General features: G+C 31.8%; 1 protein-coding gene across 1 annotated transcript; it reads right to left on the bottom strand.

The window, feature by feature from the left end:
- Positions 1–3,643: 3,643 nt before the first annotated feature.
- LOC110412180 (transferases, transferring hexosyl groups) lies at positions 3,644–15,331 on the bottom strand. The gene is made up of 8 exons (XM_021422671.1): positions 14,892–15,331; positions 14,704–14,809; positions 13,374–13,466; positions 13,090–13,285; positions 11,186–11,364; positions 10,691–10,938; positions 10,268–10,440; positions 3,644–4,070 (listed from the first exon to the last, which is right to left on the bottom strand). The coding sequence occupies exons 1-8, from the start codon at positions 15,247–15,249 to the stop codon at positions 3,903–3,905; spliced, it is 1,521 nt and encodes a 506-aa protein (XP_021278346.1). The 5' UTR covers positions 15,250–15,331; the 3' UTR covers positions 3,644–3,902.
- Between the last annotated feature and the right edge of the window lie 1,341 nt (positions 15,332–16,672).

Raw genomic sequence — 16,672 nt, 5'->3', positions numbered from 1 at the left:
TAGCATTCTGATACATACCAACCATTTTCCCCATAGGTCGTTCTACTAGGTTACACTCCTTATACTTTTCTCCAACTATTTGAACTAGTGATATAGTTGCTTTTTTCCTTGTTTCTTTTGAAAACCCAAGTTGGTCAAAGAAATGCTTGAAACTAAGTGTCTTCATAAGTGAATTAGCAATCGAAGAAGTAACCATAGTAGTTTCACTTGTATCATTGAGCTGGGTGTTTGAAGAAGAAGGGTCATCATGAATTATTGCACTTACTTGCCCTCAAGGATTTGGATAGAGAGGAAAAGGGTTATTCTGGACTTTGTTATTTCCAATCAATACCTCTCTTGCATGCATTCTTCAATGGAACATTCTCTGAAGGTTTTTGCATTCAGAAAGTGGATGACCAACTACTCGATGATAATCATAATATCTTGGATTAGCTTTCTCTTCCACTATTAGTTGTCATTGAGTGTAAGGTAAGCTTATCTGTCCATCCCTAACCCAGTCTTGGAGAAAAGCTCTCACTCTATCCAGAAGTACTAAGAATGGTGAAAAAAAGTCATTCTTCTCATCTGGCCTTCTCCTTAGGACATCTCTTCTAGGGCGTAAATTTGTTCAGATTGGACCCCTACTTTCTCTACCTCCTTTTTGTATGGCATTCACCGTTGAGGTATTCTTTCTACCGAAACAAGTGAGTACTTTTTATCTAAGAACTATATTATTGGTCCTTCGTGCAGCTTCCTTTAGTGTAGTAAATGTTAGAAAAGGTAGATTTTCCAAGTGTAGCTTGTATTCATCAAACATCTCCTAGATGCACACTTTTCCCAACTCCTTCTCATTATGAGATTCTTGTATGTCCAACACTCTTACTCTAAAGCATTGGATATACACCACTAGATCCTCCCTAGACTTTTGAAACTCTCTTCCAAGATCAATGAGAGCAACATTCTCTTAAGTAAAGAAGAACTTTTCCTCAAACATCTTACACATTTGATTCCAAGATTGAATAGAACCAGGAGTGAGGTTAACATACCATTTATAAGCCTTCTTAGTGAAAGACTTGGAGAACTTATTCAAATTCAAGTCATCATCCAATCCTACAACTTTAAGAGTCCCCATAAATTTCATGACATGTTCCCGTGCATCTCCAGTCTTTCCATTGAATTATTTGAATTTGAGGCTAGTATAGTCCTCAGGGTATGGTTTTGCAGCTACACTAACTAGGAAAGGCAACTTGAGATCAAACTCAAAAAAATTCAAGCTCTTGTTTTTTTATTCTAATAGCCTTTAGAGCTCCTCCATTGGCATAAATCCTTAAGTAGGAGCAAATGAGATTACTGTAGTAGAGGTAGTTACTAGGGTAATTGCAGTAGTGGTATTGGTTGGATTAGGGTTTATAGTAACTAATACATCAATTGCACTTTCTCTATTTTCTCTATTCCCTTCAGTGTTTGTAACTAGAGGAGTGACTTCGTCAGGTGCATTCTCATTAAGGTGCACAGGTTAGGCTTGAAAAGTGTTGGTAGTAGAGGATGTGAGTTGAGATATAGTGCCCATCATTTGCCTATTATTGACCTCCAATGTTTATATCTTTTCTTGAAAAGCTTGGATCATTCTCATCAGATCCTGAATGTAAGAAGGAATAGGTGCATCTTGGTTGCTAGTGGAACTCTCCATCTTTTTCAGTAACAAGAAATTGTAGTAGTAAAAGTCTTACTTAATGCAATCACTCTTCCCTGATGGAGTCACCAAAATGTAAATGAGGTTCTTGTGATAAGAAGAGGAAGCGTTGCAAACAAGTACGGGATGTACTAGAAGTGATGGAGAGGAAAATTGAAGCAGTTCTTGTAGTACTGAGTATTGTGGCAGGTGAAAGAGAACAATAAGAGAATAGGTGCTTTAAGTGAGAATAGGCTGGAAAGAGAAGCTTTGTGTGAGAGTCAAGTAGTTCTGAAAGTGAAAAAGAAGTCTTTTTTTTAATTGGGAAGGCTCTATACATAGTGCCAAAAGTAACAATTACAAGAAAATGCTTTAATATACGTAATAAATGATATTATTAAGGAGAGTGTTAATGTTAGGTAACCATTATTGAGAGTTAATGTCGAGTAATGGTTAAAAACTTATTATGTGACTATTGAAGTAATTATATTTAATAAGACTTGTTCTCGAGTAAGAGCTAATAAAGAAAAGCTGTACGTGAACAGGTACAAGAGAAGAAATTGTACGTGAATAGGTACAAGTGAATAAGGTAAAAGTAAGAAACACGTGTACTACAAGAAAATGTTAAGAGAACGACCTCTTAACTACTTCCATATCTGAACCATCAAGCCAAACTCTCCGAAACATCCCCGTATGAAAGTAACCCATGAATCTTGCCACTTATTCTGGATTATTTTCACTATCATTTATGTGAAATTGTTATTCCATGTGAAGTAGTTATTCTACTTGTAATAATGGTAAGACATGGAGTAATGCTTCACTTATTCTAGTTGTTCTGTGTGAAGTAATGCTTAACTTATAATGGCTATTTTTATTATTTTTTATATAATATTACGTGATAAAATAATCCTTTAAAGAATAAGTATTAATTAAAATTGACTATCTACAGTGACAATCTAGCAGATTTGTTCACCGAAGTCATTCCTATTGCAACATTTGAAAAGCTGGTACAAAGATTGGAATGCATCATTTTAAAAAATCTTTATAATGCAGTTATTAAGAGAGTAAAATATGCACTATACTCTTTTCCTTCATCAAGGTTTTTTTCATTGAGTTTTTCTTAATAAAGTTTTCAATGAAGCAGTATTTCAAAAGCTTTATGTACTCTTTTACTTCACTCAGATTTTTTTCTCATGAGGTTTTTTCCTAATAAAGTTTTAAGGAGGCATATTCTTAATACAATGGACATTCAAAGGCGCGTATTATGAACAAATGTGTGAATGCCTATTATATTACGACTTAAGAAGTGCAGATCAAGTCAAACAACCAAACAGGTGAGATACAAGAAATGTAATCTGATTTAAACTCTTAAATAAAATTAGATTAGGATTATGATTCAAGGGATTGTTGCTATATAAATATGCCCTTCATTTCATTAGCAAATGTACTTTTAAATAAGATCTTTTTACTTCTTCTAAATACTTTCTCTTATATTTCTCTTAAAGTTATTCTTTCAGTTATATTTCATAACAAGTATTTTATTATCTTCCTTATTTTAATTTTTTTTCATTCGTTCTAAGTTATTGTATAATTGGTAAAATCATAAATGGATTTTAAAATTAAAAAAATCTCAATCAACAATTAATTTGTGATAAATAACAAAAATATATAAACGCTTAAGTACTAATTTCATATGCTATCTTATATTCCATTTTGTTAACTATATATCAAAGTAAACTCTTAAAATGTTTAATTGATTGTTCTCAATAATAATATAATTAATATGAAACAGAACCCCTTAATGTTATTTACTAATATAAATGTTGTGAGTTATTTTACAGTATACTTATATTAGCATATATATGGTAAGATACATAGAAAAAAGTATAAATGTTTTTTACTTTTTTAATTGTTTCTAAGTATTTAAATGTTTATTTAAATGTTTCTAAGTATTGGATGGCCTGTGTAAAATGTAAAAATGACCAAATCATAGAAAGCAAAATCAACTAGTTTTATTTTATTTTATTTTATTCTCAATATTGAAGCATACAAGGATAATTATCCAGAGCTGCTTTTCATCGTCCAATTGAAGATGTTTTGGTTACAAGGTTGCCAGTGGTCAATCTGCGTGAAGCTATCGACCAGTCAAAGAGCCACCCATGCAATCTCCTGTCTCATTCATTGCCTCTAAAGACCTATCAAGGGATGCTGCAGAGGGGTACAACTTCATTGCGAGGATTGGCTTGCATCATTAAGTGAAAGGGTAGAAATTTGAGAAGAGCAAGCTACCCAGAAGGATGTAGGCGCAACAGTATGCCCATATCATATATCCCCATCTCTTACTCATACTAGGACAAGTCATCAGTAATGAAGCAAACCAATAAACAGAAGGACTCGCTGACAAGAATCGTGTCGCTACCTGTCAACCGTTAAAACATTTAAATGATGTTAAGTTCTAAGCTACCTTTTAACGCGTAAATACTTAGAAACATCTTTGTTTTACATATTTTTAAAAAATATACATAAACTTGGTACTTAGAATTCATTTCTCATAATTTACTTAGGCATGGCTAACCCAAACACATAATAGACTTAAAAGACCTCTAGCAACGGAATGACACAGAAGGTACTATGAGATACCATTACCTACACTATAGTAAAAGAATAACCTCAGAACGAATGCACACAGTCGAGCACTTATTTGCAAAATAGAATAGTGGGGTGAGTCTCACAAATTCAGTGATCATCAACTCAGTAAACAAGGTAAGGACGGAAAACAAGCATGAAAGAAGAACATTTGAATAAAAATCAGAGTAATGACAAATAACTCAATAATCAAACGGGACAACCTTGCAAATATAAAACAATATACGATATAAAAAATTATATCGTAATAAAATCATCTTTATAGTTATAAACAAGTAACATGCACTTTTGAAAACCATTATGTATATATAGCATTAACCCAAATCATATGTTAGCTTAGATAACAAAAATGATGCACCTGGCAAGAACACAATGGTTTTCAAGTGTGTAACTAACTAGAAAATATAAGCTTCTCCGTGTATATAACAACCACTGGCCATATGAAAAAACAATTACATATACCATAACCATACCATAACTGAAATCAAAACCAAGTACGAGAAAACCAATCTCAAGTAGGTCTTAAGCCCATGGGTCCTCTCTCACGCAATATGTATTCCCAAATACGTTAACCCATGACCCTAGCCATATCATAAAAATTTGTGATCTCGCCACATAATATAAACCTAGGTTTTTTGCCCTATGTCGTATGCTTCGAGGCACTTCTCCCTAAATTCAACCTACTATATTAGGGTTCTCCCTTTACATTCAGCTTACTACATCAGGAGTTCTTCCCTTTACATAAATCATGCTAGCTAACGGATGCTTTATGCATAAAGGTCACATAGTTTGATCTAACAGTAGGTCTACCATCGAGTGTCTCACTAATCAAATCATCAATCTCCACGTTCAAACCAAGTTATACCAAGACAATAAGTATCATACCTTTAATTCAAATAATTAATACAACACATTTTACTTACACATGGCATAGAGTTCAAACACCGTGTTGTTTCGTAAGAATAATGCTTCAAAATCTCCATAAAAAATTATATATTTTAAGCATGGTTTAATATCCAAAATCATACAGTCATTTAAAGGATAAAATCAATGTCCCATTTTAAGGTAATTTCTTTAAGCAATTCGTAAAATCCATATCAAAACCATTTATGTGCACAAAAAATCTTATGCAAGACATGATGTAATATCATCATAAAACCCAATTATGTATGTATACACGAAATCATTTTATTGAGACATGATTTGGTATGTGAAAACATGCTTGATCATAGATATAATAAGTTGAAACAATACAATTCATAAATGCATTTATTTGCAATTTCAGCACATCACAATCACAAACATGTAATTTCCCTTTATGCATTTATTGAGTTGGATTATTTCAAATTTATGCAGTTCATAAATGCATTTATATGCAATTTCAACACACCACAATCACAAAAATAACATAAAATGCATATAAGTTTCAACACACCACGATCACAAACATAAACGCATAAATTTATACTATTTTTACAAAATTCGATAATCCAACTCAATTCCAAATAATTGATACTTGTTTGTGCCTAACATGTCAATATTGCATTTTACATTCCAAATCATCATATATATTCTACTTACATTGGTGAGCCAGAAGGACCCAATTAAATCTTTTAATTCCAACACCTTGTTCAAAAATGCAATAGCTAATTCTTCTTTTTTTTTTTTTCTCAACTCCCTAACATATAACATTTCAACCAAATTCATTTCAAACCAACTTGTTATATTCTCTTGTCAGCATTAGAACCATAGTAAATAATTAACACTTAAAACTCAAAGTCTCTTACCTTCATGGCTTAAACCGCTATTACCACAACCTCCAGCAAGCCTTTCAAACCGAACTTTTCGCTTACCGCCGTAAATCAAATTAAAACTTTCAACTGTTTGTTCTTATGTATTTTAAATAAAAAATGAAACCTTTACCTCCTTAACAAATATTTTACCTCTTAATCACTCTTATGAAGCCATTGAACCCTTGTAAGAATGATGGAGTAGTTTGGGTTGTAAGAAAAAAAGGACAAGTTCTTTCTAAAAATGGCAAATTGATGCACAATTTTTTTCTTCATGATTCCCCTTCAACTAAACTTCTTCATTTCTCTTTTCTTCTCCATACTCAAACACTATCAAAACGCCTTAGAAGACCACCCTCAAAGCTCTTAGATTTATCTTGAAGTCAAGTATGGTGGAAACTTGATAAGAGTGAAATAACTTTTCAAGTTACTCAAGGAAAAGAATAGCCAAGTATTTTTACTCTCAAGGGTGGGGTGAATTCCATAAGGTAAAAATTAAGCATTTCTTTTCTGTTTTGCTAATGGTGAATATAACAAGGTATGAAAGCTTTCGTAATAAATTTTCAATTTCTTCTTTTTCTTTCAAACCAAATGCTATGTAACGATTGCACTTTTCCTTTTTGCCACCACCTCCACCCAATGGAAATTCATGCAACATTTCTATTCATTTTATTTTCATTTCATCTTCATTTCATTTTCATTTCATCTCATTTCATTTCATTTGCATTTCGCTTACATTTCAGCTACATTTCACTTACATTTGCAATTTCTCTCATTTTTTTTCCTTGTATGGGCGAATTCCCAAGGATTTCTTCCTTCTTGTTTAATTTTGTCACATCAACGTAATCATTACTCTTTTCTTCCACATCAATTCAAACATCATGCAACAACTTTCCTTGTCTTAAAACCATGTACTAGTTTTCTAAAACTATGGTTTTCCTATTTCACTTGATAAGCTTCTTTACACAACATGACTTTATGCATGTAAGTTTATGGCTTAGTCGCAAGTCCTACTTAGCCATTTGAATTTCAAAGATTACTATGGGTAAAACCACCCATGGTCTCAAACAAATTTTTTCATCAAATCCCTAACGCATGGACAGCCATTACTCCTCCATTTTTCTTCCCATAATGCAAAAAATTCATTAAATAGTCACTCAACTTAAAATGACGAAATTGCACATAGATACTCAAACTTTTCCTCATTTACTATTTAACCCTCCAAACTTTTCATCCTCTATAATTTAGTCTCTTAAACTTTTCATAAATTTCCATTTGGTCCTCCAACATTTCATTAATTATAATTCACCTCTCAATGTTTTTTTTTCTTTTCAATTAAGTCCTTTAACAATTCTTTTAATTTTATAAATCTCCTATTAATCTTCCTTTGCACATGTTTATGCAAAATATCCATTTTGCATATCATCAATTTATCACAATAATATTTAAATATATATATATGCTCATTTACATTTTATTTTATAACGACACGAGCCCCACCAATACTTCATTTTCTTAAATTTTTTTTTTTAACTCTCCCCCACTTTGGCCAAACTTAACTAATTGACACCTCCTTTATAGAAATATGATTAAATTCGACCTTCAACAAAGTAGCATTATTTTAATATTATTTTATTTGAAAATATTTCCCTCATTTTTCTATGCTCCAAAATATCTTATTTGACCTCAATTGACCTTTACATCCCCCTTGAGGTCTTTATTAATTAGCTTACTAGGATATGGGGTGTTACAATAGAAGCTTTTAAGATTTGAGAAAAATTTTATTTTTGAAAACAAAACATAAAAAAGCTTAAAAACAAATTTGTTATTCTACTATGCGTCAATATTGAAATTGTCACTGAACTTCAATTGCATTAAATTTTTCCACCATATTTAATTTTCAGACAAAAGTAATGGAGATGGAATATTTCATTACTGTAGTTAAATTTTAAGAACAATTTCCATAAAATATTCCATCTGTGTTATTTTTTGTTCAAAAATTAAAGTATAACTTAACCTAATTCAATTCAATCAAAGTACAATAACAAAACCCAACATCGATCAATAATATAACAGCAAATTAGGTCTTAATGCCAAAAAAAATGTTGTAAGGAACAAAGTTCAAATTGGCTAAAAGATGCCTTTAACTTCAATAATTCAACTCAACTAAGAGTTGATACGCATGTATTTTGTTTATTGTAATAATAATAAAAGAAAGAAAAACTAAGCACTAAAGGAAGCACTTGATATCATCAGTTGTCCAAATATTGCTTAGCAACTTTGAAGGCAATTGGAAGATCTCCAAGAAAAGCAGGAGATAAAATGGAGAAAAGTTGGTTTTGTTGGGATGAATAGACATAAATGAAATATATATATAAACAAGCTTTTAAGTGCAAATTACACAACCACAACACAAATTGTTTACTCTAAAACTAGCTTTTTCTTGATAAGACATTTTCAAATTAAGTAGTTCAATTTATATAATTATTAAAGAATAATATAATGTATGAAAATACACTAAAACCAAAATGCATAATTCACTATGAATTTAATTAAATCAATCAATTTTGTAAATGACAACATATATCATAGTACTCCAAAGAATAATTTCTTTCACACAACTTCAAAAAATAGAAATACAATTTTCATTCATGTATAATCTAAAACTCAAATAAATCATAAATTAGCTAATTCTCCTGCATTCGAGTAAAATTAAATAAAGTATTTTCATTTTTTTACCAACTTTAAAATTAGCAATACTTTCTCAAGTTTTGTATTTTTATTTTGATAACATTTATTTACTATTTAGATCTTCTCACAATTGTAAAATACATTTGGTAATTTTGAGATGTAGTAAACATGTTTGAAATTTATAGAAAGCATTGCTAATTTTTAAGTTGCTAAAATGGTAAAACTAATAAATAATTAATTCTACTTGAACACAAGAAAATGACCTAATTTAAGAATTATTTGTATTTTAAATTACATATGAATGAAATGCCTTTTTATTTATGTGATATATGTTGTCATTTATAAAATTGAGTTATTTAATTAAAATGTAAAATATATAGTAAAGTATGTTGGTCTTTGTTCTTTCATATATAGTCCCACACTTTCGTAACTATATAAACTAAACTATTTAACTTGAACTAGTTATGGATAAAAATCCTATCAAGAGGAAGCCAAGGTTTAGAGGAAATAAGTTTTCCTGTGCTTGTGTCAATTAATATATATAGGAGGGGCTCACTTGCATCTGTGTAACGATCTTTCCATTACACCCTTTCATATCTCTTTGTACAATTTACATTTTTATAATCCAACCATTATATCCCATGCTCATAGCAATCACACATGTCAAATTTCAAATTAACTGAACCTATTTAACTAAATTTATGGCAATATCAAATTTTAATTGTTAAATATATACTATGAAAGACAATGCCTTCATCCATGTGAGACAGCCATCAAATAAATTTGCAAACCTTACATGCATAAAAAAAAAGTGAATGGATTGTTAAATCCAACAATTGGTTCGTTAAACCACTAGCTACACCAGAAATTTACAAAAAGGTGCAAATTATCAATTGTTACATCAATGAAATTGGACATCTCCCTGCCCCTCTCTCTGTATATACATAGATACATAAGTACGTACATACATTTATATACATACATATATATATATATGTAGGCATACAAACACACACACATAACACCCCTACTTTGTAAAGAATCTATTTCAACTACTTGAAACAGTGCCATGTCTCAATGGAGCAACCTTACTATTGCACCGAAGAAAACATAGACATAAGTAATATTTCCACAGAATTTGGAGAGACAATCAAGCTTTATCAGAGGATTTAAATTAACAGTGTTGAACATGACCTCCTTGTGTCCATTAAGGATTCTAAACAAATATGACAGACCAAAAGTGATTCATTCCAAGTATCACTGATTCACCATGATATTTCAGATATAAGTCCCACCAAAATACTAAACATACCATTGGAGTTTCAACAACAATCTTAGTCCCTAGTGAATCTAAAAGAGGTGGGAAGGGGGAAGGAAAAATTGGAGAAAGAGGTTGATCTAATGCTTACAAAAATGTTACTAAATTTTTGTAAACATATTGTGGTTTTAAGCAGTTTCAAGGAAGCAAGGAAAAAAGAATGAAACTGACCTGGACATGCATGACAAAAAATGCTGTGGCTACCATGAAGCTCAAGTGCAGGATAAATGGGAGAATAGAAGCAGATGCATATCCTAGCTTCTCTGATGATCCACGATCTATTATGAACTCAGCAGCACCCACTCCTTGGCTCGTTATCTTCCTCAATTTAAGATTATGATTTTCTGTCACAAAGATAATAATTGCTTCAACAGGTGGTGTAACTGTTCCAACAAATTTTTTAACATACTATCTTTCAAGGAAGATAGTTAAAGGTTGAGTACACATACAAAAACAAATAGGCATGCTTAACATGGTACTATAATGACCGCTAAGTGTGAAAGTCATCACAACCTAGGTTAAATCAACAACCATGCAGTGACATAAGTTGCAGAATCCACAATCGACCAGCCATTTTGTTCTTGGAAGTAATACCTTGCCTCCTAGAAGAATATTTCTCTGAAATTTGGGGGCTGTTTGATCTGTGAGATTTCTTTAAAGAAAAAATCGCAGCCATGGAACTTTTTTCCTCAACTGAAGCTCGAAAACCCAATGATAAAACGATTTCAGGTCGTGACTTCACATAATAGATAATTGAGCAAACTGCCAAAGACAATATTGGAGATGCCAGTAGAAAGTTTGGCAATTGTTTTAATTGGAAGTATCTCAAGAACCCCACTCCCCTGGCATAAAAAATAAAAAATATGAAAAGAAGTAAAATATAAAAGCAAGCGTCTGAAAAGCAATCACATCAAAATACTAATCCTATCAATTTTGAAAGTAAAATACTAGATGCCAAAGATAAAATATTTGTTTACCATAAGCAGGATTATTTAAATTAGCAAATAGAAAACCTGAGAATTATTAACATCTCATGCATGAACAAAATGGAATAAATGGAATACTATGACCAACTGCAAAAGAACTTACCAGTAATAACTTTGAATGTAATTGTATAGCAAAGGTATTCTTGTTTTACACCAAGGCCTCATTTCATCTGAAGAACGTCTGAGACATATATTGTAGTAGCCATATGCTTGAAAAGTAATAAATGGAACAAAAACGCATATACAGCGCAGTGCTCCACTTATAAGAATCCACAATGCCAACTAGCATGGAAATAGAAAATTAATTATGAAACCATCCATTCCCATAAACTAGTTACAACTTTGGAGCAGAATTGTATGCTATACATAAAAAACAAAATTTTTACCAATTTGCTCAATATCAACGAATGAGGGATTAAGTAACTATTATAGCTACTTTGACACTTCTAATATGATCCACGCTCATTGAGGACAAATTAAGGAAACATGTTAGACATGTCAATAGAAGACCTACAAATGCCCTGGTTGGAACATGTAATTAAACAGAAGATATTCATGTCACAAGGACAAGAAGACCAAAGAAAACATCAATGAATACCTAAAATTTCCTCATTTTCACTGTACTTACAATTTGATCTTAAATTACACAGACTAATCCAATATAATACATAGAGTCAATTATAATTAGTGGGAAAAAGATTTATTTTCCTTGATTGTTCATTTGTCTTTTGAGGCACTTTATTTTGCTAAAGACTAAAGCGTGTGAAAAAAAAGTTGGTAACTTCGCAAGCACAAACTCAAAATTTTCTTCTTAATCAGCATACAAAGTCAATATGAGCATGGAGTTAAAATTTAGGGAAGCATATAGAACTGCTAAGAGATGAAGACAGTAGTGTTAAAAGATCAACTTTACAATGAGCAAAAAAAATATTTCTAGTAAATGCATTAAAGGGTTACTATAAATCATCAAAAATAAAACTGTTGGAAGTTAGATTTTAAAAGAGATCCATTTCTAGTAGCTTAAACTTTTGAGATAATCAGTCACGTAACTATCTCATTATTATGGTACTAAAGCTGAGGTCTCAAGTTCGAATCCTATAAACATTAGCCCCTTTTCATTAATTCCTCACCTACTAAGAGGCTTTATGTGCAATGCTTCTTCAGCTCGCACTTTTCTTCTAAACATTCATTCAACTTGCACGTGAGGAGACGTGTTAAAACTTAAATAAGAGTCTGTCTTTGGTCACCTAACTACCTTATTAACAAAGTAGATAACTATCTTATTAACAAAAATAGATAAGAGCTTAATCCCAATCCCAATAGCTGACTACCAGCAAGTATTGTGGTTGTCCAACTTTAACTTCCTGTCATTGAATGATTGAAATGAACATTGCTTGTTTAAGTAGGTTGGTAAATCATTTAGTACTTTTCAATCAATGGACTCATGAAATGTAGAATGTCAACTTCTAGGGCACATATGGCTAGGTTCCTACATGGTCGTGCACATTCAGAATTAAAATAAGAAAAATGATAAAAAAAAAGGCATGTTTGCATAAAAACACAGTGATATATTGACTAAGTGTCAGCTACAGAACCTTTGAATTAAGATGTCAAGGATTAATGTCCCTTCCATTTATTGAAGGTCAATAAATCCAATATTTGATGCTGATTAATAAGTCTAGAAGCAATTGCCATTATGTTGAAAACTATAGTAGTATCAATCTGCAAAATTATCTTATTTTCTCAAAAAGAACTGCACAGTATTATATGAATCTCCAACATCTATGCCTCATCTACACCTATAGTCCGTGTTGAGGACATATTTCTTTCCAAAAAATCAAATGCACTTGTTACACAAAGAGAAAATTGGTAAAATGCATTGATCAAACAGGATAAATGATGGAAGTTCAAATATAGTCCTTTCAACTTTGCTTTAATGAAGAAGCCTTGCAGGAAAATAAGCACTGGCTGCAAACAGAGCATGGTAACCAAAGAAAACACACTTACAAAAGCACGCTTTTTCAGGAATGCAGCATCATAAGCCTGATGCATTGTCTGAAAACCAAAATAACCAGCATTGAGCACTCCATTAGATCTTGCAAAACCAGAAAGAGCAAGCCAAAACACAGCAATATTATTTGCATGAGATTTTAAATAGTACAATCCACCAACTGAAAATAGAGCATATAAGCTCTCTGAATATCTGCAATCACAAACACACAGAAAAGAGAATCCACAATTAAGTTCATCCTTTGAAAATCAATGTAAGAATAAAGAAATAAGAGCTATACATTGATGAGTAAAATATGGAAGCTGGATTGAAGCAAAACAAAACAGAAGCCTGCAGTGCTGCATTAGGGTCCTTCAAAACAATAACCGAAAGCCTGTTAGAGCAAGAAGTGTGAGAACAGCAATCATAAGTTTTAAAGCAAAACATTATCATTCTCTACAAATGTAGAATACAAAGTAACAATAGAAGAAAAAGTAATAACAATTTTGACAACTATCTCTGATCATAAAACAAAGGGCTTAATGCTACAGGAGAAAGTGTAATAATTCATCGATTTTAAGATAAAAATAATAATAGAAAAGCTAGTACTTACACATTACAATAGCTAAATCAAGTAGATACCCATATTTCTCACCATTCCAATTACCAAACATAGATGTACTATTTGATATACACTAAAATTTATTTGATCATAATTGTAATTTTTACTTATAACATATAACCTCATAAAAAAAAAGAAAAAGAGAAAAATGCCAGCTCCACCACTTCAAAGTCACAATTACAGAGGGGAAGTACAAAGCGATCAAAGCAATGCTATTCACGATGGCTTCTATTAATATGTTAGTCAAATCCTCATAAGTCTGCACTATAATTAAAACATTTAAGTGGCCAAAGTTAAAGCTTGGTATGGTCAATGAGAGTTCTCATTGAGGAATAATAGAAATACCATGAATAAGAGCCTTATGGCTAAGCTACAAAATCACAGGGTCCAAGCTCAAACAAGCACAGGCTTTTTGGGTAGAAAATTCTGGCACTTCAATAACAGCAACCATCATCTAGGACAGACTTTTGCTTTCTTAAAATTTGGGTAAAAGAAGTTGCGGCCATGTTATCAAACTATTTATTTTTGTGTAAGTTCCAAAGTCAATTTCCATTAATCTTTCAGGAAAACAACACAACGTTTACATTTATATTACACTAATTCTCACCATTACACAAGAGTCAGAAACTGAGTTCTATAACCACCTACAAATCGCCTGTCTACTCCAATTTGCGAATCTAGAAACACCCAAAAATTTCAAAGATGCAAACGTTAATTATCAGTTACATATTTCTTGATTATAAAGTCAAAAACTATAGAAGATGGTACAGGCACAGACACAATCTAAAATTGCAAATTAAAGTGCTATTATTGTGGCATTAAATCTGACATTTAGTGGAACCTGAGCACTTTGCTCAACGGTAGGTGCGTGTATGACATATCCCTTTGAATCCTCTTTCCCCCAAAATTGTATTTGATAAAAAAATTATTTACTAGTACCTTGCAAACCAATAATAAAATAAAAAGACTACCCAAACATTTTGGGTATCAAATAGCTGGAAAAATTCACCTGTAAAAGTAAATTGCGGCGAAAATAAATGCAACATTGCTAATAACATAACCAGACAATGCCAAAACCGCCCTATGACCAATCAACAAAACCACCGGCGCAAAAACTGCAATGTAACAGAAAATAAATCAAAAAAGAAAGTCAATAATTACACTCCTATTCTTCACATTTGTAATGAATTATCGAACCTGTGCGTGATAAGATAAAAATGCACGCCGGCAATAAGGGCAGAAACGCATAGGACTGCTCGTACTCATACCCGCACTGAGCGATCCGCACGAAGAAAACGCTGTCCCAGACGACGCCGTTTTCGATGGCGGAGGCAAGGGATGGAAGAAGAGGTGGAGGAGAAGGAGGGGAGGGAGAAGGGTTGTTGAGGCAGGCGGGGTTGAGGGGCGCGGAGGTGTCGTATGGAGTGAGAAGCGTCCGCCAGAGGAGGGTTAGGATTAAAAGGAGAAGCCTTGAGAGGATTGCGAACTTCAAGACTTTGGTTTGGTGGGAATTGTTCAGCAGTTGTTCTGATGGGGGTTTGGAGGGTGATGCCATTTTCGCATTTGGAAAGGGACCGAGTGAAGAAATGGGAGAGACCTTGGTTTTGAAGAAAGCACAAATTTTCCTCCAAACTGAGGTCCTACACTCACACAACATAATAAACCCAGGCAACGTTTTTAATTTAACTAATATGAGCATGCCACTAATGATTTCTTTATCCAATTAAAATATATTATGAATTATAATGAATGGATTAATGAATTTTAGTTAGACTGAGATTTTACTAAATACATATATTAATATTAATTAATAACTAATATTTAAACGATATAAGCTCAAAATTATTTTTTTTAATACAACACAAATACTAAAATGATTATTTTGAATTTATTATTGGCAACGGGTGATAGAGTTAATGTATGTCCTATAACAAATCCGTTGGACATAGAGATATATTATTGTTATATTTTACATTACATTTATTAATAAATTCTTTCTTAATCTAAAAGTTCATACATAATTGTTGTTATTTATTTATAAAGATAAATTTCATGGAATAAATATGCTTTGCAAAATGAATTATGAAATGTTATAATTATAAGATCCTTATTCACGTCAAAGCATTATTTCTATATTCTTCTTAATCGATACTTTATCAAGTCAGGATATTGATAATATTGACAAACCTACATATGTTATTTTTAGAAACGTTTGCTCAAAGAGTGAATATCCAATAGAGGGATGAATTTGATACTAAAGATTTTAAAAAATGAAAATTAACTAGGTATAGTCAACTATAGTGAAGTAATAGTCGATCCCTTATTTAAAAAATATTTTCCAAAAATAGATTAAATAAAAACAACTTGAGAAGAATTGTTCAAGAAATCTTTTCAACAAGACATAGACAAGTAGTAAGGGTTGAAAAGATTTAATGAACAAGGAAATCAATATATGAAAAATGAAGATGAAAAAACAAGCAATTAATGAAATGGATTGTCTTGAGATGAGATGTAGTAAAACAAGGATATAATGAGAATGAAGAGACTAAGAAAAAATCAAACTTTTTTCAAAATGAATCTCTTACTTATGTCAAAAACAAAGTAAATGATTTTTCTAAAACAAGTTTTCAAAAATAAATCATAATGCATAAAAATAAATCAAGATACAAGAATTTTATAGTGGTTTGGTTTTCTTAAATGCCTACATTTACTCCCTTGGCTCACCAAAGAATTGCAAATCCACTCAAGAAAATGTAAGTTTTGCAAGATCAAGTATTAAACACTCAAAATGGCTTTTTATAGGAGCAATAATAACCCTTTTCAAATGCTTTTTACCGAAAGCAAGCACAACCCATGGTTTTTAATGGGTCTAACCACAAACATTACAAATGCATTTTACTAGAGCAAGCACAATCTATGATTTTTAATGGGCTTAACCACAAACCCACACTAATTATTCAAGGAAGAGTTAGAACGTT

Source organism: Theobroma umbraticum, unplaced genomic scaffold, assembly GCF_002168275.2.
Source record: "Theobroma umbraticum cultivar Fairchild unplaced genomic scaffold, ASM216827v3 scaffold_95.0, whole genome shotgun sequence".
Classification (NCBI taxonomy): Eukaryota; Viridiplantae; Streptophyta; class Magnoliopsida; order Malvales; family Malvaceae; genus Theobroma; species Theobroma umbraticum.
The sequence above is the reverse complement of the archived record's forward strand: the minus strand, read 5'-3'. Positions and strand labels throughout refer to the sequence as shown.